The following is a 20,460-nucleotide window of genomic DNA, read 5'->3' as shown; positions in this document are numbered from 1 at the left end:
ACCAGCCACAGCCCCATGTGTCTCAGTGCTTGAGGGCCAGTCAGCTGAGGCAGCTTTTCCATGTCAACCTCCCACCCGCCACTGGCAGGAGGCCAGGGAAAGAACCTCAGCAGTGATCCTGGGATCAGCCATCCCCAAGGAGCTTCGTGGTAGTGTCAGGCTCTGCCTCCAGGAGCTGACAACGAGGCCAACTCAGAGAAGGCCTGAGATGGGGCCTGGAAGCCTGGGTGAGCTGCTCACATCGGGGCAGGAAGGTTTTGGGGTTTGGTTCTGCTTGAACGACAGGTACTAGAGTGGAGGTTCCAGGGGAAAAGTCCAGCCCTCCAGGTAAGGAAACAACTCAGAGTGCGGTACCACTACTTGCACACTACGAAAGGCAGAGTGGAGCCAGGACCCCATGTCCTGCCTCCCAGTCCTATTCTTTGCCCTCAACAATTGTATGACACTTATCCTGGGAGTGTGGGGGAGAATGGGGAGCAGGAAATTAGCTCGGAGAGGACTTGTAAACCCCAGACCGGCTCCTGTCCTGATGGTTTCCTGTTTCTGCCTCCTCCTCTAGCCCAGCTATTGAGGGCTGCAGCGTCCAAGGGAGCCCCAGCTTCCCACAGTCTCAGAGTTCTGGGGCCCTTTCTTCCCTGGAGGAATGGAGCCACATCCCAGACAAGGGTCTGAACATCCTTGCTAATGTCCCAGTGGGGTGGGGACATCAGAGGCGGCTCTCCTGGGCATCTGCGTTTGGTACGAGTGGGTCCGGCTCACACAGCTCCCCAGGGGCCTTGCAGGCTCTCTCGGGCTTGTCCTTGGCCTCGGAGGGGAAGCAGGCCCTCACTGACACCTTCACCTCGGCCTCCAGGCCTTTCATCCTGGCCTCATACTCTGCCAGCGCCTCCTGCTGGAACTGTGAGGACGGCAAGGACCACCACCTGGCTCAGGAGGGGCCCCCTGACCCCTCTCCCTCCCCTGGACAGTGGGACAAGGAGATGCTCTGTTCAGAGCTCCCAGGGTACTCAGGTGGGAGGTAGGAGGGTAGTGGAGCCCATCAAGGAGCCTCTCAGGAAAGGGGTGCCAACCAAGCAGAGATCTGCAGAGCTGCCTCATTGAAAGGGCCTTGGGACCCTGTGGGAACCCAAGCCTGTGACCCACTGGTGAGGGATGACAACCCCCTTCTCCCATCCTCCTGACTGGCAGCTCCCTGGAGCAGGGCACCTTCACACCCTGGAGCCCGTCTGACTCTGCTGGGGGCCAGGGTAGTGATCCTGTTACCTGCTTTTCCATCTCCCGGATCTGTTCCAGGCAGGCCGCCTGCTTTTCCTCCAACTTCTCCTGGTGCCTCTCCAGGTTCTCCGTCATCTGGGTAGGAGTGAGAGGCAGGGAGTTAGGACAGCACTGACAGGCAGCGGGGTTGGAATCCAGCTGTAATCCCAGCTAACCAGCTGTAAGACTTTGGACAAATTCCTTAACCTTTGGACAGTTTTTTAAATTTGTAAAATGAGGATAATAGTACCTGTCTCACTGGATTTTTATTTTTTTTAATGGAAAGATTCATGCTATCATTTAATTCTATTTGTTTGTGAACTTTTTGTTTGGTTTCGTTTTTGGAAGCTGGCCTGTGCAGGAATCCAAACCCTTGACCTTGGTGTTATAACATCGCACTCTAACCAAGTGAGCAATAGGCCAGCCCGTAAAGGATTATATTAAACAGTTCATGTGAAGCACCTGGCATAGCGCCTGGCACAAGGCTAAGACTGAGTAGATGGTAGCTCTGTTACTGTGTAGCTAGCAATCCGGATGGGGGGAGAGGGCGTGAGATCCATTGTCAGGGCTTTCCTTCCTCTTCTGACTCTGACCTCGGGAAGCCCTTCTCATTCCCTTGTTACCTACCCACTCCAATCCCATCCTCCCTTGGCCAGCCAGCCCAAATAATTTCCATTCAGGGAAGCTGGACAGAGGCAGACTCATGCAAGCTGGTACCCCAGCCACCACATACAGGCCAGAATCCGGGATGCCATGGACAGCTCTGGACAATGCATATCCTGAGGGTAGAGTAAGGGCCTGGGGCTGCCCCTTCCCACTTCTGGAGAGAGTGTGTGTGTTTGGGAAGGACATGGCCCTTACACACCTGCTTGATGATCTGAACCACTTCCTGGATGTGGGAGTTGTTAATCTCTCTCTTCAACCTGTGGGTGTAATCGGAGTTTTAGAAAGGTTGGAGGCCCTGGGGAGAGTGGATGAAATGAAGTCTCCTCGCAGGTTGGAGGCAAATGAGAACTCCATCCTAGGGATGGCAACCAGCCAGAGGGGCAAGCCTGGGGATCCACTGGGGAGCCCTGGGGCCCTCTGAGGGAACAGCTTCCTCACTGAAACACTGTCCTTCCAGGCATCCATGGGAAGTACAGGTGGGAGGCAGAGCTGCCAGAGCGGACAGGCTGCTGTCCCAAGACTTTCCCTCCCTCTGTGGGCTTGATTTTCCCTCCAGTGTTCCTCTTTGCTCAAGTAGTGTTGGCATCTATGTTTTGCCTAAGGAGGACACTCTCTGATGAGAAATGACAGAGGTGGGATCAACTTTTTTGAGTCAGAGGAGAAGAACGTCTCTGAGAAACAAGTCAGGATCCACTTGAGGGAGATCCCTTTCCACCTGGAGTGGGATCTGCTTAGCACTGGGATTCCTCTCCAGGCCTCACCTCTCGTGAGCCATCTTGTCTGTGGTGGCTTTGGTCATGGCCTGGATCCGCTCCAGCCTCTTGGCTTCCAGCTTTTTCTTCATCTCTTTGGTGTCACTGCAGAGACAAGCACGAGGGAGATGTTCTGTCCGGAGTCCTTACTGGGAGGGGAGAATCAGGCGTGGGAGGGAGGCAGTCCTACATCTCTGCGCTCTCCTTGAGGGCCTTCAGCTCTGCCGCCTGCTTCTCCCTGGCCAGCTCCATCATCATGGCGATTTGCTGCGGGGCGAGGAAGGACGGCTTAGCAACAAGCCCTGTGGCATGCGGAGGGAGTGGGGTCGGTTGGGTTGTGCTCCCTCCGGCCCTGGCACCTCAGCCGCGTACTGCTCCTTGCGTTTCAGGATGCACTCGTACTGCTCCTCGCCCTGCTGTAGCAGCTCCAGCTCCAGCCTGTCCTTCAGCTCCCGCACGCGCGCCTCCGCGCCCTCGGGGCCCTCGCCCAGCGCTGCCCCGGCGCTCTCCTCGCAGGGCAGGGTTCTGCAGAGGCCACGTGGGGAGAGGCCCTGAGCCCTCGGCCGCCGCCCATGCTGCGCCACGGAGAGCAGCGCGCCGCCGCAGCCCTTACCTCTTCTTGCAGGAGCCCTTGCCCGGGCCGAGCCTGCGGCGCCCGCCGCCCCCCGCGCCCAGCGCCCGGAGCTCGGCCAGCTGCGCCGCGCCCCGCTGCAGTAGCTCCTCCCAACGCCGCGCGCCGCGACGCTCCAGCTCCCGCAGCTCCTTCTCGTGCCGCCGCTGCAGCTTCACGACGCTCTTCAGCTCCCTCAGCTCCTCCAGGCTGGCGGTCCGCGGCTCTGCCGAGGCCGGTGTGAGGCGCGCCGCGGCTCAGACCACCCTCCCCGCGCCGCGCAGCTCCCCAGGAGCTTCGGGCCCACCCAGGCCCATCCCTGAGATCCTCGGGGCTCAGCAGGCCTTACCCAAAGTTTCTTTCGTGGCCTCTTCCCTGGCTCTGGCTCCGGCTGCTGCAAGAGCCGCAGGATGGGCTGGCAGGTGCCCTGGGGTCCCCTGGCTCTGTTCGGAATAGCCCCCTTACCCCGCCCTTTGGGAGTCACTGTATGGGCCCCTGCATCGCACTTTCCCAGCTCTGAGGCTTCAGACACAGCCATTCCCTCCCTAGGTGAAAGCCTGAGTTTTTTCAAGAGCTGCTGCCAGGCTGGGATGTGCCTGTGGGTGCAGCCAGAGAGGTGAGGAGGCCCTTGCAGTTGGTGGGGGACCCTCGAAGTGCATACCTGCTGACCCGTTGCTCGTTGGGGCTGAGGCCCCATTGACCTGGCCAGCAACTGGATTTCCGGGTGGGAAGGGCTTCTGGGTAGGGAGAGCAGGTTAGGAAGGTGTCTTTACCCACCCTCTCTCCCTAATCGGGACTCTGCCCCTCCCCCACCCTCCCACAGAGAGGGCAAAGCTCCAGGGGCCCCAGACAGAGGTCCAGGCAACACAAACCTCGGGTAGACCTCCCATGGCCTCCTTGAGCTTCACAGACTTCTTGTCCTGGGCACTGAAGAACTTGATAGGGTTGGCGAGGGCCACAGTAAGATCTGGGTGCACAGGGCACGACTGGCATGTATGAAGATGTGTCTGGAAGCTTCCCCTGTCCTTACCCACCCCAGAATACCCTGTCCAGCCCCACTCTGGAGCTGGCTTGATGAGGGGAAGGGGGAATGGACAGCCTGGGCTGCTAGCATGTGATGGGCTTCCTACCTGCCCAGGTATCGGGTACATAGTCCTTCATCTCCAGAAAGACAAAGAGCGCAGGCATGGTGAGGGGCATGTTGCTCTCACTGTGCAGGCACAAATGATGATATCCTGTTGGATGTGATGGGGTGGACAGTGAGCCAGAGCCCATTCCTACCCACCACTGTGCACACACAGCCTGGTACTCAAGACTTCTGGCTTTAGAGTCAGAGAGGCAGGATTGGAGTCTGGTACTGCACCTTCCTGGCTGTGTAACCTTGAGTAGGTTACTTTAACTCTCTGAGATTTTCCTCATCTGTGACATGGGGATAACAGTGTCTACCTCATTTGGTTATTGTGATGATTAAGTGGGAATGTGTTATAAGCTCTTAGCACATTTTAAGAGTCCATAAGTGTCAGCTATTCAGGAAACTGCCGCAATAGTTTCAGAAAATTATACACATTCTGTTAGGTGGGCAGGATTCCTGGGGAGGTATTAGTCCTGCCCCTGTCCCTAAGGCTGGTAACATGAGGGGATTAGGTAAGGTCTCAGGTCTCCCTCTCTGAAGTTGCCCTACCCTCTGGATGGCTCCTGTTGCTGGCCTTGTTCTCAGACCACCTGGGAACAGCGAAGAAGGACCCCTCTCCTTACCAGAGTTTAGGGCATTGATGGGGATGATGCGGTGTCCGAGGAACTTGCCGCCTTCCTCCATCACAGCCACCCTGAGGGAGGCCAGCTCCGGCATCAGGATCTGGGGAGAGTTCCAGACAGGACAGGCTGGGAAGGGAGAGGGGAGCCAAGCTGCCCCCTTCCATGGCTCCAGAAGCCTTAGCATCAATGTGAGACTATGGCAGCGTTACCAGATTTGGTGAGGACGGACAGAGGGCACACACTAGACCACATACACGGCCACCCTCACAGCTCATGCTGTGGCTGATCTCACACATGGGAGAAGGGCTGGATATGCAGCTCAGGAGGGCACAGGGTGAAGGGTGGAGAGAGGAGGAGGAGGATCAAGGAGCTCCCTTCATTTGTTTCCCGTTTTTGTTTTTTGCTGTTGTTTTTGGCAGCTGGCTGGTATAGGGATTGAACCCTGGACCGTGGTGTTATCAGCAACACGCTTTAACCAACTGAGCAACCGGCTAGCCCTATTTCCTTTGTCTGTAAGTAGAGGCCAAGAACTAGGGACAAACCTACCCCTTGCCCTGCCCTAGGCCCCCACCTTCTCAAAGACAAAGGGCTCCTCATTCCAGACAGGATTGATGGAGTTGGTACTGGGTGACAGCTTGGTACGATAGCGCCTCTTAGGGTCCCCAGGAAGGCCAAACAACTCCACTTCCACATAGGTGCGCACACTGCGTTCTGACAGGAACTGCCCGGAGATCACCTGTGGGTGGGGCCCATGGGAGGCCAGCATCAGATCCCCGTCTGGGTTCTTCCCCAAGTATCTGGGACCTCTGGCTCCCTATAGCTGAAGCATAAACTCTTGGGTCCTGTGAAGAGCCCCATTCAGTTCTGGCCACTGAGTAGAGAGGCTGTGTGGCTCCAGGATTACGGTTAGGCTCTGAGGACCAGGGTGCTTCCAGCATTTGGGAAGAGGTGGGCCTCCCCACTTCTCTCCCCAGCCGAAGAAGGAACAATACCCTGCGCCAGGGTCTAGGGCTCCTGCTGCCCCACTCTGCCCACTCTTTCTCCCCTCCCCCAGCCCAGCCTCAGCCTTTCCCCTTGGTTTCCATGGGGACCAAGAAGCAGCCTCCAGTACTGAGGAGGAGGCAGTTTCCAAGGCAACTTGCTACTGCAGGAGCTGGCTGGGGCTAAAGTTTTCAGGATATCAGGGAAGGGGGTTGGGAGTGGAGGGGTGGGCTCCTGTGCCTTTCTCCTAAAAATTCCAGCCCTCGTAGCCACTTGTCTGCCTCAGGGCCTTGCCATAATGGAAAGGGTGGTGGCAACCACCACATCAATGCGGTCCACCGAGAAGGGATTGAACTGCTTCTCCGGCCGGCGCATGAATTCATGCTTGAGGAGGTAGCCACTCTGCCCATTGAACTCAAACAGCGCCATGTTCTGTTGCATGGGCAGGTCTGGAGGGACAAGAGCACTTGGTGAGAAAGACCTAGCCCAGGGTCTGTGCCCAGTCTCTATTTCCTGCATTTCCCAGCCTTCCTTGTCTTGTGGATGGGGAGGTTGGGTGGACCATGAGGACAAGGGTTTCTCATGTGCCAGCCTGTTTCCCTGGGGTGTCTCATCTCTCAGGAAAGGTCTAGCAAGGAACATAGCTAAGACCAGGCCACAAGCTCGCAGTAGGAGTTGGGGCAGGTGAAGCAGGTGTTCCCACAGACACAGTCAGGCAGAGCGGCAGAACCCATGCCAAGACATGTTCATACATGTGCAATTATGTAGGCGTGAGCTAAGGCATTTGTACCCCCAAATGCTCACACATCTGGGTATGCTCCCAGAGGCTAAACAAGCATCAGGACACTCCATTCTGTTCTAAAGATGATGGGGTAAGGTGGGAGGGGCAGGAATCAGGGAAGGGTTTTCAGGGGCCTGGGAGTGCCCTCACCCATCGTCTGGAAGTTGAGGGCAACCATTTGGCATCCGGTATTCCAGAACATCTGGGGCATGTAGTTGGAGGAATCCATGCGGGTGCCCTTGGGGTAAATGCGGCTCATCTGGCGCTTGTTGTAGCTGCCCCTGAGTATAGGAGCCCTGCCCAAGGCCGCCTGCACCAGTAGGACCCAACAGCCTACCCTGGGAGCCCTGTTCCCAGGACTTCCCTCCCTCCTCCCTTCCCAGCCCAGCCAGGAACCCTGGCTATTAAACCCTCAAGGATACTCCACAAACTGCACTGGGGCCTTGGAGAGCAGGTCATAAGCCTTGAGTTCCGTAAAGGAGGAGATGACATAACTTCGATTCTTCTCTGTACAGGAGAGAAAGATGGGGTGGAGGGAAATCTACATCAGGCTGGCCTCCCCTTTGGGGCAGCTCTCTCTAGCATAGAGATGCCTCCAACTCAGCATCTCCACTGAGGCCTGAAGGTTTAGGACCAAAATCTGGAGGAAGTGTGTGGGAAGCAGTTGTGCTGGGGGTAGAGGATTTTCAAAGTGGTCGTGCACAGAGATGGGGTCTATACCATGGTCCTGAAGAGTGAGGGCTACGTGCCACGGAAGGGCACAGAGAGTGTGGGGAACGTGCTAGGCTGAGCCCAGAGGGCAGGAACACACTGTGCACAGGCACAGAGTGTGAGCATGTGCTGTGATGTGCGCAGGGTGTGAAGTGTGTAAGCTGTGGCTGAGTGCACGGGGGTGGGGGTATGGGTGTACACTATGCTAGTACATGCCATGGGTATGCTCAGGTGGGGGTGCAGGCTGTGGGTTCAGGGATAAGGAGTCAATGTGTGGAGGTCCAGCTGTGCATAGTAGTGTACAGAAGGAGGTGCTCATGTTGGGGACCTGCACAGAGGGTGAGAGGCTTGCACTGTGTGTGTGTCCAGAGAAGGTAAAGGTGAATAGCAGGGTTGTGCACAAAAGGGGAAGGGCAAGGGGGCTGGTGTGCTCTGGCGACTTTTTCTGCCTCCCACCCCATCCCAGGAAGTCTCATCCCCAGGGCCAGGGCTCTTGGTCTCAGGCCAGCCCAAAATGCAGTTTAGCCCTGGGAGCCAAAGGCCAGCCCAGCTGAGGTGGCCTGTCATAATGACCAGCGTGTCACTGACACACTCCAGAGCATTCTGTTTGGTGCCAACTTCCTCAATGAAGTGCTGGGCAACTGGGAACCACTGTCACTTAACCAAGCCCTTTGCCTGACTCCTCGTCTGGGTATTTATAGATAGGGCCGCAAGTCCAAACAAGGGGGAGAGACCCCTTCCTCTTACCTCACCACCAGGCTGCTCTGGTGCCAGGACAACCTTCTCCCAAATCTAGTCTACCCCCGCCCCAAACCACCCCCCATGCTAACTCACGGGCAGAGAGCTCGAAAGAAATGAACTTGGTGGGCTGGATGTAATTGACTAGGCTGGACATTTCCTCATAAGCCGTCACTTCCAGGCCCGCTGTGCCCTAAGGAGGAGGAGGATGATGCAGAGCCCAGGAACACGGCCCCACGCCCCCACCCACAGGGCTCTGCAGCGGAGCATGGCAGAAGGGTCCCAGGACTGTCTCCACACACCTCATCCGACTGCAACTTCTTCATCTCTTCTTCATCCAGGCTTCCCAACGCCTCCTCCTCTTCCGCCTCCTCCTCCAGCTCAGTCCCTTCCTCAGCAGCCCACACTGCCACACACAGCTGTCAGCACTGGCTCCCCAGCATGGCTCCTCCAGGCCCAGCCCCACTCCTAACCCAGATGCTCCTGCCGCCCCTACCCCATTCCTCTCGCTGACTCACCTGTGTCCTCACCACTGGCAGGGGCACTGGGCGGGCAGCCGCCCTCAGCCTCCCCACCAGGTTCCTTGTTGGGGTCTTCTGGGCCAGAAAACTGGTTCTTCTTGTTCTTGATGAGGATCTTGCCCTTGAGATCTTCAGGGCTGGGCAGGGGAATGCCTGGTTTCAGCTGTGGAGAGAGGAGAGGGTGGGCACCATCTCCTCACTTCAGGGTGTAGCCTAAGCTCCTTAATACCAAGCCACGCTCCCTCTGCCATCTGCCTCTTTCTCTCAACTTGCCTCTCACCACCCCCCTCATCCCCATTCTCACCAAGATAAATCCAATGTATCCCTCAGATTTCAGCTTAGCCATCGCTTCCTTCAGGAAGACTTCCCTGATCCCCCAAGACCAGATCAGGACTCCCATAACAATCACTGGGTTGTAATGGCCTGGTTACTTGTCTGTCTCTTCACTAGAGGGTAACAAATCTGAGGGCAGGGACTATGTCTTTGTTAATCACTAACATGCCCCAAAGCCCAGCACAGTCCTGACACATGGTAAGTGACAGGATACCAGCCCCACAATCTAACCAAATGATCCCCACATTCTCTGGGGACATCCCCCTCCCTAACCTGGTCCACACCCTGTCCCATAGCCCCAGCCCCCAGGCCCAGATGTCCCACAGGAAAGACCACTCACTGGAAACTTTTCCAGGGGCTCTGTGAGCAGCATGTCCCCAAATATCATCCGGCAGTACTCAGCCATCTTAGCCTGTTGGCGGGGACTGCAGGGAGCAAAAGTGGGGGTAGGGCTCAGTAGCTCAGCCCCAACCCTCTCATCCATCTTCTGTGCCCTTGATGATCCAGATCAGGAGCCTGAGGGGTTGGGGAGGCACGGACACAGGCAGGAGAACTGGAATCCCAAGGAGATTGTATTGAGACCTGGGAGAGAGCTGGAGGGGATGGCTAGAGGCTGGGGACAATGCGGGGAGGGCAGTTGCAGGAAGGACACTGGGGACCAGGTGAATAATAAGGCCTGGATACGCACGAGTCCACGTGGTTTTCAAATGACAGGATGACAGGATAGGGGGAAGTCTTAAAGGCACTTTCTGCAATAGCTTCAATTGCTTCCTGGAGGAGAAGGGGACTCAATGGAGAAGAAGCTAATACTTCGAGTGCCCCTCCCTGGATGGCAACTTTCCCCACTCCCCAGCTGCAATACACACATAAAACTGGATGGTCACTGTTGGCCCCCATCCCCTCTATCCTCTCTAGTCCCCACACCAGTCTAGGCCTTCTAGCTATTCCTCCCCTCTAGTTTCACTCCTCCCAACCCCCAAAAACTTCTGGCCCAGGGCCCTTCCCTGCTGCCACTGCCCCCAGCCTCCACACCCAGAGTCTCACCTTGAAGAAGATGTCCGTGGTCATGGTGAAGCCATGGGTGATGATGGGCTCCTCGTCAGGGGGCTTCCCCTTCCAGCAGTCTAGCTCCACGCAACGGCAGCCAGCCAGCAGCGCCTGGCGGTACATCTCAGCCGAGGAAAGGCCTGAGAACTGGCCAGCTGAGCGGGAGCAGAGGGAGGGCTGGGACATCAGTCAAGGACAGTCCAGTGCCGCCCACCCCCCATCACGGTCTGGGCTGTTGGCAAGGTCTCAGCATGTGGGCAGCCCCTGCGGAGGACTCAGGGTGCAGGAGTGGTCAGCAATGAGGTGCCAGGGCCCACCTGTCAGGTAGGTGTTGTGTGAGGAGTTGATGAAGTAGTGATTGAGTGGCTGCGTCATGTCGTGGTGGAGCAGCAGCTTCTCCTGGGCCAGCACGCTGTTCTCTGGCCCACAGAGAAACCAGACCATGCCCTCGGGTGACAGCTGGCCTGGGGAACCAGGGATGTCTGTCAGGGCTGCAGCCCAGCTGCCAGGGCAGGACAGGACCATGGTGACTGAGGGCTTCCCTTAGTCCTCACCCCTCTGCACGTTGATGCCACTGGGCTCATACTTGTCGATGAGTCCCTGCACCTGGTCAGGCCGTGCTGGCGGGAACAGCAGTGAGTTGAGCCGTGAGTCCCGCTGTTTCTGGTTGATGAATTTGGTCAGGTGCTCCTTCGTCATGTACGGTTTGGCCTTAGCGTGGCTGCAGGCAGAGAGAGGAGCACAGGTTCCTGTCTTTGTGCCTGGAGGCCCAGGCAACCCCCTTCTCCAGTGAAGCCTCCTGATTGCCAGCATGGCAGGTGTGAGGAGGGACTGCTAGCCACCACCCCTTCCCCATGTCCAGCCCAGCCCAAGAAGCTCACTAGGAAGTGAAGATCTCATCTATTTCCGGCCGAGGGCAGAGGCTCATGAGGAAACTCTTGTAGACAGATTCTGGGAAGTCCTCAGGATTGATGGCATCATTCTGAGGGAATAGTCACCTTATCACCCCTGCCCTCACCTTCTCAGAACTAAGAACCACAAGCTAGGCCCAGCCCTGGGCAAGGGGACCCAGTCAGAGGGAAGCTCAAGGCAGAGGAGCATCGAGGACACCCTGAGCACCCACTTGTCAAGGCTCTGCTTGCCAAGCAGAGAGCATGCTTAGCTGGTCAGCTTTGACCTTGATTTGGGACAGTGGCTAGTCCCTTGGCTGAGGCAGGGTTGGAACTAAGAATAACCAGAAGGAGGAGGAAAAGAGGTCAGAAGTAAGGAGTGCTGCTTGCCACGGCAGTGGGCTGACTTTTTTTTTTATGTGGAGGGCAAATTTTCAGAAAGAAGCAATTTGAATATTGTAAATATTCAGAAATGTAAGCAAAATGTGAGAAGCAAAAATGGACAGAATTAAAGGGAGAAATAGACAATTCAAAAATAATAATCAGAGGGCCGGCCCCGTGGCTCACTTGGGAGAGTGTGGCGCTGGTAGCGCCGAGGCTGCGGGTTCAGATCCTATATAGGGATGGCCGGTGCGCTCACTGGCTGAGCGTGGTGCAGACAACACGGAGCCAGGGGTTACAATCCCCTTACCAGTCAAAAAAATAATAGTAATAATCAGAGACAACAAAAGTACAAGGGACAAAAAAAGTTAAATTGGATTTCATCAAAATTACTTTTGTGCATACATATCGTATGATTCGATTTACATGAAATGTCCAGAATAAGCAAATCTATAGCAATAGAAACAGGAAGTAGATTAGTGGTATTCAGGGATTCTGTGCCTTTGCATTCCATCCCCCCCCCCAAAACTGTTAAATGTCTTTCAGGATCACACTAGACAGCCAACATCAGTCTCAGTTAGGAGAGCCTGGCTGGATCTCCCCCAACCCTTCCCTTCCTCTGCAGCTGCAGCCCCAAGCAAAGATGGGTCAGTGATTTCTGCTGGGAGAGCAGGTAAATAAGGAGAACATAGTCCAGGGGGAGCTTAGGAGGCAGGAGAAAAGGAGGGTGGGTGTGTGCTGACAACAGGCGAGGGTGCTGGCTGGAGGGACCACAGCAGAACTCGTTCCTCCCCTCCTCACCCCATGCCTGAAACCCCTGTGACTGGCCTGCATCGGGGGGTCGCCAACTCCGTAGGGCTGTGACTGCAGGGCGAATGTTCCTCCTTCATGTGTACAGGTGATCAACAAGGTCTTAGTTTCATTTATTTATAATGTTCCAAATTCTTGCCAGGAGAAATACTCCATGGAGGCAGGCTGGGACCTACACAAGGGCACTGGCCCTGGCTCAGGGCCATACCTGCCCAGAGGGCTCCTATTTATCATTCACAAAAGGCACCTCATGGGATGACCATGCTTACAAGTTGTAATGAAAAATTAATTACTTCACTGAGAAGAAAGGGAGAAAATGCTTTTCTGTAGTGAGCGGAAGTCTGCATCCTGGAAGCTTCCACCCTTGTTTCTGTTCCTCTCCCCCAGGCCCTGTAGAACTGGTCCCTTCCTGCTGCTTTCAGATCCCTGCAGACTGCCTCCTGTCCCTGCTGACCTTACCTCACTCCTCCAGGCTGAAAACATTCACTCTCAACTTCCATTCCCAAGGCTAGAATGGGAACGTACACCATTTCTGCTGCTGGCCTGAGCACAGTCCACCGACCACTGCGCCCAGCCCCACCACCACCCAGGGGTGCGGGATGCAGACTGACCTGCTCTGAACCCAGCATCTCACCCCCTTGCCCTGGTTCCACCTCTGTGCCTAGTATCAGTAACCAGTGGCTCTAGAGTTAATTGGCTTGTGGGCTGTTGACTGGGACTGTGATGTCATTTCCACCCTCCTCACCTACCACCATTCCTGGCCAAGTTGCTCTCTGTAACAGCCAGCTCAGGTGGGAGTAAGAATACTGGGGGTGGATGAGGAGTGGGGAACTGCTCACCTTGCCTTTTGCGAGATGGCAGGCACTGAGAGCAGCTTCCACGCGCTTGCGGTCAGCAGGAAACATCTGAAAAAAGCTGAAGGGGCAGAGAAAGGTGGCAGGCAGAAATGGGAGTCAGGCCTGGAGAGGGGAGGCTTCGGAGAGCTTCGGGGAGCTGGGAGAAAGTATGGGGTGGGAGTTGGAGGGACTCACTTCTTCACAGGAATCTTCCCTTCAGGGTTGAGCTGCATCTGGAGCTTCACCAGGCTGGAAGGGCAGAAAGCAGCCTGTCATGGCCCTGGGTCTGGCACACTTGCTCCATGGGCTTAGACCATGCAGGCACTTACATTTTGTCCAGGAAGGTGCAGCGGGGGGCATTGGCCGTCAGCGGGTGCTTAACCAGGGCCAGTATATCCTGAGCCCAGTCCTGCAGGACCACAGAGAACAGTGGTCAGGCTTCTGACCACAAGGGTGCCCCCAACCACCCTGCCTTGCAGGCCTGTGTCTCTTGGCAAGTCCAGGCTATCCCAGGTGCCAAGAGTCAGGCCAGATGCCCCCTGTGCACCTTGCCCACGTTCTCCTTGTAGGAGACAAAGTTGTGGAAGGTGAGGTCCACCATGTCAGGTCCAGACACCACCGTGAGTGTCTTCAGCAGGAAGTTGTTGTCAGGAAAGTCCAAGTTGAAGACATCCCGGAGCTTCTGGCTCTGCAGCAATGATTAGAATCAGAGGTGTGTTGCCTCCCTGTCCAATGTGGCCACCCCTGTCCTTCCCTTCAGCCACTTGAACTGTGGCCCACTAGAGCAGAATCCCATCATCTACACCCTAGGAAGCACAGGCCTAGCATCGCCCCATCTCTGACTCCAGGGGCTGGAGTGGGGAGGAGAGGCCCACAGGAAGAGATTAATCAGGGCGGTGGGGCCTGGGAGTCCTGTGTATTTTGTTTGTCACTTTTGTTTGAACAAGGATTCTTAGCTCCCAGACTCAGGGAATCCTGCTTCCCACCAGTACCTTCCTCCAATTTTCCTACCAGCATCAGGCAAATGTAGGCAAGCCAGTCAGGGGGTGGGGGTGTAAGCAACACCTCCCAGACAGTCTCGGGTGCTCCAGGGGCAGGAGCTGGCCTCCTCCCAGATTCTCAATTCCCTGTGCCAGATCCTTGCTGCCCAGCCCAGGAACCATTCCCCTTGTTCTAGAGATCAGGCTTCCTGCACCCACAGGGACTGCTGCCCCTGCCTTGTGGAGCTGGTGACCACACTGAGCCTGGGCTGCTACTGGGCATCCCTACCTTGGGTATCTTGGCAAACTTCCCAAAGCGGGTGTCCCGGATGCTGGTGATATCCAGAAACTCCATCTCCTGGAGGGGGGCTCCCAGTGGGAGCAAGGAGGATATGTGGGATAAAAAGGTCAGGTCGAGAATGAAGAACAAGGAGAAGGGAGCTTCCACACCCCTTCAAACCGTGGCCGACTGCCCCTGCTAGATGCCAAGACTGACTGGGGCTGCCTGGACCCCCACCTTCCCTTCTCACCAGTCAGGTTCTCCCTGCTCATGATCCTCCGCCCTTGCTCTCTGCCCATTCCTTCCCTGGCACAGGGACTGTAGCCTGCGGTATCTCCTCCACCATCCTGGACTCTCCCCGGGTGCACCTTCCCTTCCTTCTGCCTGGCTGCTGAGGCCTTTCTCTGATCTTTCTGAGCCCTCAAGTTAGCTCATAGTCACAGGCAGAGAATCACCCTTCAGCAACAGCTCTTGTTCCTTTCTCTCTCCTTCCAAGGGATGCTAAGGCTAGAGTATCTGGGCCTGAGGCAACCATGGGTTGGAGTGACTGCATCCTCCCTCCCAGAGCAAACAGCCCCTGCCCACAAGAGAGCCCCCAGAAACACCCTTCCAGGTCATTTTCTACTCCCCAGCAGCTGCGCCTCCACCCCCTCACTGCCAGGAGGCTGCCTGGAGTCAATGGCTAAGCAGGAGCTCTGGGCCATGGTGGGGAGGGGCTGTCTCACCTTACTCTGATATGTCCAGTATAAATAATAGCCCTTGGGGTCCACACGGAGGATAACCGGAGAGGCTATTGTAGTTTCCTGCAGAGAGAAGGGGTCAGCTCTCTGTTCTGAGACCTCAGGCCAACCTTCCCTTGCCCAGGCCAGGGCTCTCAGAGTTCATCATCTTCCTAGGACGTTCCCATCCCAGGAGTCCGAAGGCATCTCCCTGTTATCTAGAGTTAAGAACTGGGAGGTATAGAGGATTGGAGATGCCATTTCTGGAAGAGAAGAGGTTTTTCCTCTAAACTCCAAATAGAGGTTCTGCCTCTGGACCGCAAGCAGGGACTTGGTCCCCACCTCACCCTGTTCTCAAGGGTCATGGCTCAACCAAAGGGATAAAATGTCTCTCCCTGCTTCCACCCAGGAGAGCTAGACATGTCAAGAGCTGAGAGCCCAAACTCCCGCACCTGCATCCAAGGCCCAGCACAATCCAGCCCCAACCTAACTTCCCACATGCCCTGTCCTCCCCTCCATGAAAGCCCCACCCCATCCATCCAACAGTCCTGTAAAGATACACCAAGTGCCTTCCCACCTCCAAACCTGAGCACCCAAGTCTTCTCTGCCTGAAATACCTTCAAGTTCTAGCCCAAGCCTTATTATTTCTGAAAAGCCTCTCTTGAAACATGCCGTAGCAATGGGGAGTGGTGGGGAGGGGGCAGCACAGGCTTGTTGATAGACCTAGAAGCCCATTCAGGAAATCCCCAGGGGCTCATGGACCCCAGGGCAGAAAGCCTATGCTAGACCGTGAGCTTGGTGCTTAGTGCTTGAGCTTGGTGTTTGCTGAACAAGCAGATGAACCAATGAATGACTCACTCTCTAAATTCCCACTCCACTCACTCACAGAGCACATAGTCTACCTTTTATTTCAAGGGTCTTCATATGTGTATGTAACAAGACATTAAAATTGAATTTGCCAACAAGGCTTGATAGTTGCTGCATAGCAAACCAGACCAACAGCAGAATTTACAAAGAAAATGATCAAAAAAAGCTTCTCAGATCAGAGGTGGTTAGAGTATGGGGGAAAGAAGATTTTGTGAAGAAGCCAATTTGGAAGAAAGCTGTGTTGTGAGCTCCATTCCCTTCTGTCCCCAAGGGAGGGTTGGGGGTGATTGATTCCACAACCTTAAGCCTAGTGAGAGGATTCAGCTCTACCTGGAGAGCTTTTGTGATCCCTGCAGTTGTGGGGCATGACAGACTGGGGTCGGACTCCTACCCAGGAAACCGAGTGGGCAACAGATGGGCTGACTCTGTGCAAAGCAGAGCAGAGATGCTAGTGTGTTGAATGAGCTGCACTCCAGAGAGTGTTGGGACAGCAAATGCATGAGTATTTGCTGAGGTCCGGAGTGGGCCCATGGGAGGGAGAGGGGCAAAGGGTCCAAAGCCACAGGAAGCTGAAAGTGGTAACAAGGGGCCAAAGAAGTAATAATGAGTGACCGCCTGAAATAGAGATGTCAGGGGGATCTCAAGAAAGAGATCCCCAGCTGAGGGGGAGGGTCTCCCAAGAATCCTCAAAAATATCCACCAGAGAAAGAACAAGCTTCTAAGCTTTTGCCAGGCTCAGAAAGCATGAGCCAGTTTATGACAGCACCTATTCCAGAAAAACTTTATTACCCCAAAGTTTTGTCTTCCCACCTCCCTCCCTGCACCCCATCCCTAGAGGGGCCTGGAGGAGGACGAGCAGGGAATCCCATCACAGGCCCTTTCTACAGGGCCTGCAGCCCACCCGAAGCCATTCCTAGAGGGAAAAGGGCAGAAGATGTAATTCTAACTTAAGGCTGGAGTTTTTATTATAAATAGATCCTGAAACAGGGTTTTGTGATGAAAAGTGGCCATTGGACTATTACCCAAGAGTCAAGGTAGTGTCTCGTGGCTTGCTGAGTGTCTTTCCATGGCCAGAAGGGTAACTTCTCCCACAAATACTTGTAAAGGGGCTGTGGGAGACTAAATAAAATTGGGATTTAATTGCATCCCATGCACTGTGCTTATTTAATGTAGCACAACACACTTGCATCACCTGCTAACTGGACCAAGAGCAGTCTGAGAGCAGAGCCCTGTCTCACAGGTGCATGTGCCCTGTGACTAGGCTTGGGACATTCCTGAGAGTCAGGATCCAGGGAACAGGCAGTGCCCTACCCTGGGAAGGGGAAGGGGCAGACAGGTAAAAGGGCACTAGCTTGGGGAGAAGGCCACAGAGCATGTCCTCACCCCTGGTGGCCCTCTAACCAGTTAGGTTACACACATTGCTCAGAGGAACTGAGAGAGGCCACTTCACTTTTCATTCTGAGCCACTTCCCTAATTCCACAGGCTCCTGGGACATGCCACCTCCATGCTACCACCATGTCAGACAGATCACACGACTCCTAGGGAAGCAGGAAGCTCTTGCCACAGGGTCTCCTCCCCATAGTCATGGCAACCAGACTCCTCAGCCTAGCCCAGCCACTCATCCCATCCACAGGCTGGACAAGCTAGCCCCAGGGGCCCTCTCGCCTTCCCCACCAAGCCTCCGTTTCTCTTCCTGGGACCAGCCCAGCACTCTGACTCTCATGCTGGGCCAACCCAGCAGCCTCCTTCAGGCAGGGTCCCCCAAATTGTTCTTTTCCCTGACCCAAGAGAATTCCTGACCTATGGCAACATTTTCAGGGTCCAGCAGGACCAGGAGCTGGGAAGAGGCCCCAGTTTAGGAAGGAGCAGACACAGCAGAGATGGGTGCAGAGCGAAACCGTGCCTTCCCTTCTGCAGACAGGCAGGCGTCAGGGGACAAGGCTGAGCCCAGCAAGGGGAAGCAGAAGTCAGCGCTGCCCAGGCCCAGGAGCAAAAGCCTCCAGTTCTCACTTGGATCCAGGGGGCTTTTGTGGCTTCCCCGACAGCAGCTCAGGGGAGAGCTGGGCTTCCCTGGCCAGTGCCCAGTGGGGAGGAGAGAAGGAGCTGGGTCTGGGCACCCTGCTGGAGCAAAAGCAGAGTTTCTGTGCTGGGAGCTCACCTCTCCTTCTGGCCCCACCTCAGCTCTGGGACGTGCTTTCCTCCCACCAATGCTGAAGCCAGGAGCAACAATCCCCTGTTCTTCTTGGGGGCTTTGGGGGAGGACAGATCCAGACCCCAAAATACTACCTCCTGTGACCACCCAGGAGGCCCACCCCTTCTCACACCTCAACACAGAGGCTTAGAACCAGCAGCCCAGGTTTGTTTTTCTGGACAATGGTGTCAGCTGCCTGGCAAGCCACACAGGTGCCTGGGTCCTAGGAGACATAAACCAACCCTCCCATCTGGGTGAAGTCCCCCAGCAGCCCGAGGCCCCTGCCCCACTCACATCATCCCATTTGATGAACCGCTCGCCTTGGCTCAGATAGGCCTTCACCTTGGGGGGCAGCAGGACAGGGTTGAGCAGAGACATGGTGCCAGGCGTCCCTCCTTGCAGAGGCTAGGCAGACACAGACAAGCGGGAGGAGGGAAGGAAGGAGGCGGGCAGGAGGGGGAGCCAAGCTGGGCTCACATGCCATCAGTCCGGAGCCGGTCCGGAAGTCTGGGTGCTCTTATAGCCCACGGGGTGGCAGCGGCTGAATGTAGGTCTGAGAGCTCTGGCCAGAGGCTCATCTGCCTTGTAAATCAGCCTCCTCCCACCCTGCCTCAGTGGGGGACCGTGTCACTGCTCCTGCCCAGGGGGGCCGGCTCCCCTCCTGGAAGCCCCCACCCCCACCAGCTCCTCAGCACTTCCGGCCCAGGGCTTCCTTCTCTGTGCTGCTCACCACTGACAGGCGGGTCATGAGGCTCTTCTTAGAGACAGGGCCTCTTGGTCTCAGGGGTAGTCTGTGGTCAGATTTGGCCTGGGGGGCTGGAGAAGAGCGATATGGAGACTACAGGGGTACTGTTGTCGGGCCTGCGCTGAGGGAAGGGCACAAGGAGCTCACTAGGGGAAGGGGCCTCCACAGGGGTAGGGTCCACAGTGGGGGAGTCTGTCCCCAGAGGCTGGGACCACCCTGGACGTGGGAGGCAGGGGTGGAGACATGGCCAGCTGGGATTGTGTGTTTTGAATAAGCAAAGTTTGCTGAACACCGAGCTCCTCTTTCTGTGTTTCCTTCCCATGAAAATGAGGCACAAGTGAGGCCATCTGGCCTCACCCACCAGGGGCCTTGCTCCTCTGGGCTCGCTAACCAGCTGCTGCTCCGCTCAGCTCTGGGCAGCCCCTCGCCACCAGCCCTCATTGAGCTCTCCCCCCAGGTGCCCTCCCTCAGCTCTGGCTCCACACCCGGGGGCCAGGGTGAGAGCCCTTGGGGCAGGAGGGCTGCTCCAGGGAGGGCTCAGCTCTGGCCCCTCACACTGCCCCAGTTCCAGGGAGTCCAGTCCAGCCCAGCTCAGCCCTCGCCCACTTCCTCTTGCCTAACCTGCTCCTCTTATCACCGGGGAGGCAGGAAACTCTACCCATGACTTCCTTCCCCTCTCAGGGCCTGGCCTTCTGCCCCACGTCCCACCACAGGTCTCTGTATCACCCCTGACAACTCACCACCCCTGAGACCCTCACCCAAGCCCTATAACTGCCTCTGCCAGCTGGTCTGGTTGGGGGTGGAGGAAGAATACTCTTCATCAAGAATTAAGACTTAGTAAGCTGCCCAGTGGGGACTGGAGCTCAGGGGATTCCCAACACAAAGTAATCCCCAGAAAAGCAATTCTAAGACCAGAGGGATGGAGCCTGGAGCAAGGCCTGACTGAGCCTCCTGGAAATAGCTGGAGAACTCCTCTGAGCGTCCAGGACTCATCCTCCTCCCCTTGCCCTAAACCCTCAATGTCTTTCATCTCTCCTCTCTCCCTCCCTCTAGCCTTGGGTCCCTATGTGGACCCCTCTAGTAGGTCCTGAGGTTCTGGTTCCCTCCCTGGGATCAGGTTCCTTCTCTATCTGTTTGAATGGATTTTGCAAGGGAAATCCCTCCCTTCCCAAAGCTTCTGCACCTGTCACCTGCAGCCACACTGGTCCCACACCCAAGCCCTCCCTCTTGACTGTCCTGCAGCCAGCAGCCGTCTTTCCACTTTGGGCCTGGAAAGACAAGCCTTCCCTGTCCCTCAACCTGGAGAGGGACATGGACAGGCACCTGTGCTCATTTCAAGGATTTCAGGAGTCCTCACTCTGGTCCTTTCAGTCTTGGACTGAAATCCACAGAACAAATCCTCACTCATCTTTACCCAGGAACGGAAACTGCCTGGACCATTCTTGAGACACCAACTATAGCTTCAATGGGGGCTTGTACTCTCCTGTCCACATCCTGACATCCTGCAAAGCCAGCTCTAAAAATGCATGAAATCCAGGCAGCAAGGAGAGCTAGGAAAACCTTCATCAAAGGGGGCTTTTTTCTTTTAAAAATACATTTAGGCTTTTTAAA

General features: G+C 56.0%; 1 protein-coding gene across 3 annotated transcripts; it reads right to left on the bottom strand.

Moving 5' to 3' along the window:
* Window positions 1–706: 706 nt before the first annotated feature.
* PLCB2 (phospholipase C beta 2) lies at window positions 707–18,482 on the bottom strand. Of its 3 annotated transcripts, none has more exons than XM_063090203.1 (32): window positions 18,399–18,482; window positions 15,052–15,129; window positions 14,336–14,404; window positions 13,614–13,754; window positions 13,396–13,475; window positions 13,262–13,315; window positions 13,070–13,145; window positions 11,031–11,131; window positions 10,704–10,870; window positions 10,467–10,613; window positions 10,147–10,304; window positions 9,791–9,873; window positions 9,443–9,527; window positions 8,767–8,932; window positions 8,551–8,654; window positions 8,345–8,441; window positions 7,222–7,306; window positions 6,950–7,074; window positions 6,313–6,467; window positions 5,609–5,773; window positions 5,038–5,137; window positions 4,413–4,517; window positions 4,155–4,249; window positions 3,944–4,019; window positions 3,632–3,676; window positions 3,286–3,508; window positions 3,032–3,197; window positions 2,863–2,939; window positions 2,682–2,777; window positions 2,120–2,177; window positions 1,264–1,350; window positions 707–898 (listed from the first exon to the last, which is right to left on the bottom strand). In XM_063090203.1, exons 1-32 carry the CDS (start codon window positions 18,480–18,482, stop codon window positions 707–709), a joined length of 3,540 nt encoding a protein of 1,179 aa, XP_062946273.1. The 3 variants fall into 3 exon arrangements, with proteins under 3 accessions (XP_062946273.1, XP_062946274.1, XP_062946275.1); XM_063090204.1 differs by having other exon boundaries at window positions 8,782–8,932; XM_063090205.1 differs by lacking the exon at window positions 3,632–3,676.
* Window positions 18,483–20,460: the final 1,978 nt, after the last annotated feature.

The sequence above is a fragment of the Cynocephalus volans genome, chromosome 3 (genome assembly GCF_027409185.1).
Source record: "Cynocephalus volans isolate mCynVol1 chromosome 3, mCynVol1.pri, whole genome shotgun sequence".
NCBI lineage: Eukaryota > Metazoa > Chordata > Mammalia > Dermoptera > Cynocephalidae > Cynocephalus > Cynocephalus volans.
This window is presented reverse-complemented; position numbering and strand designations above follow the sequence as displayed.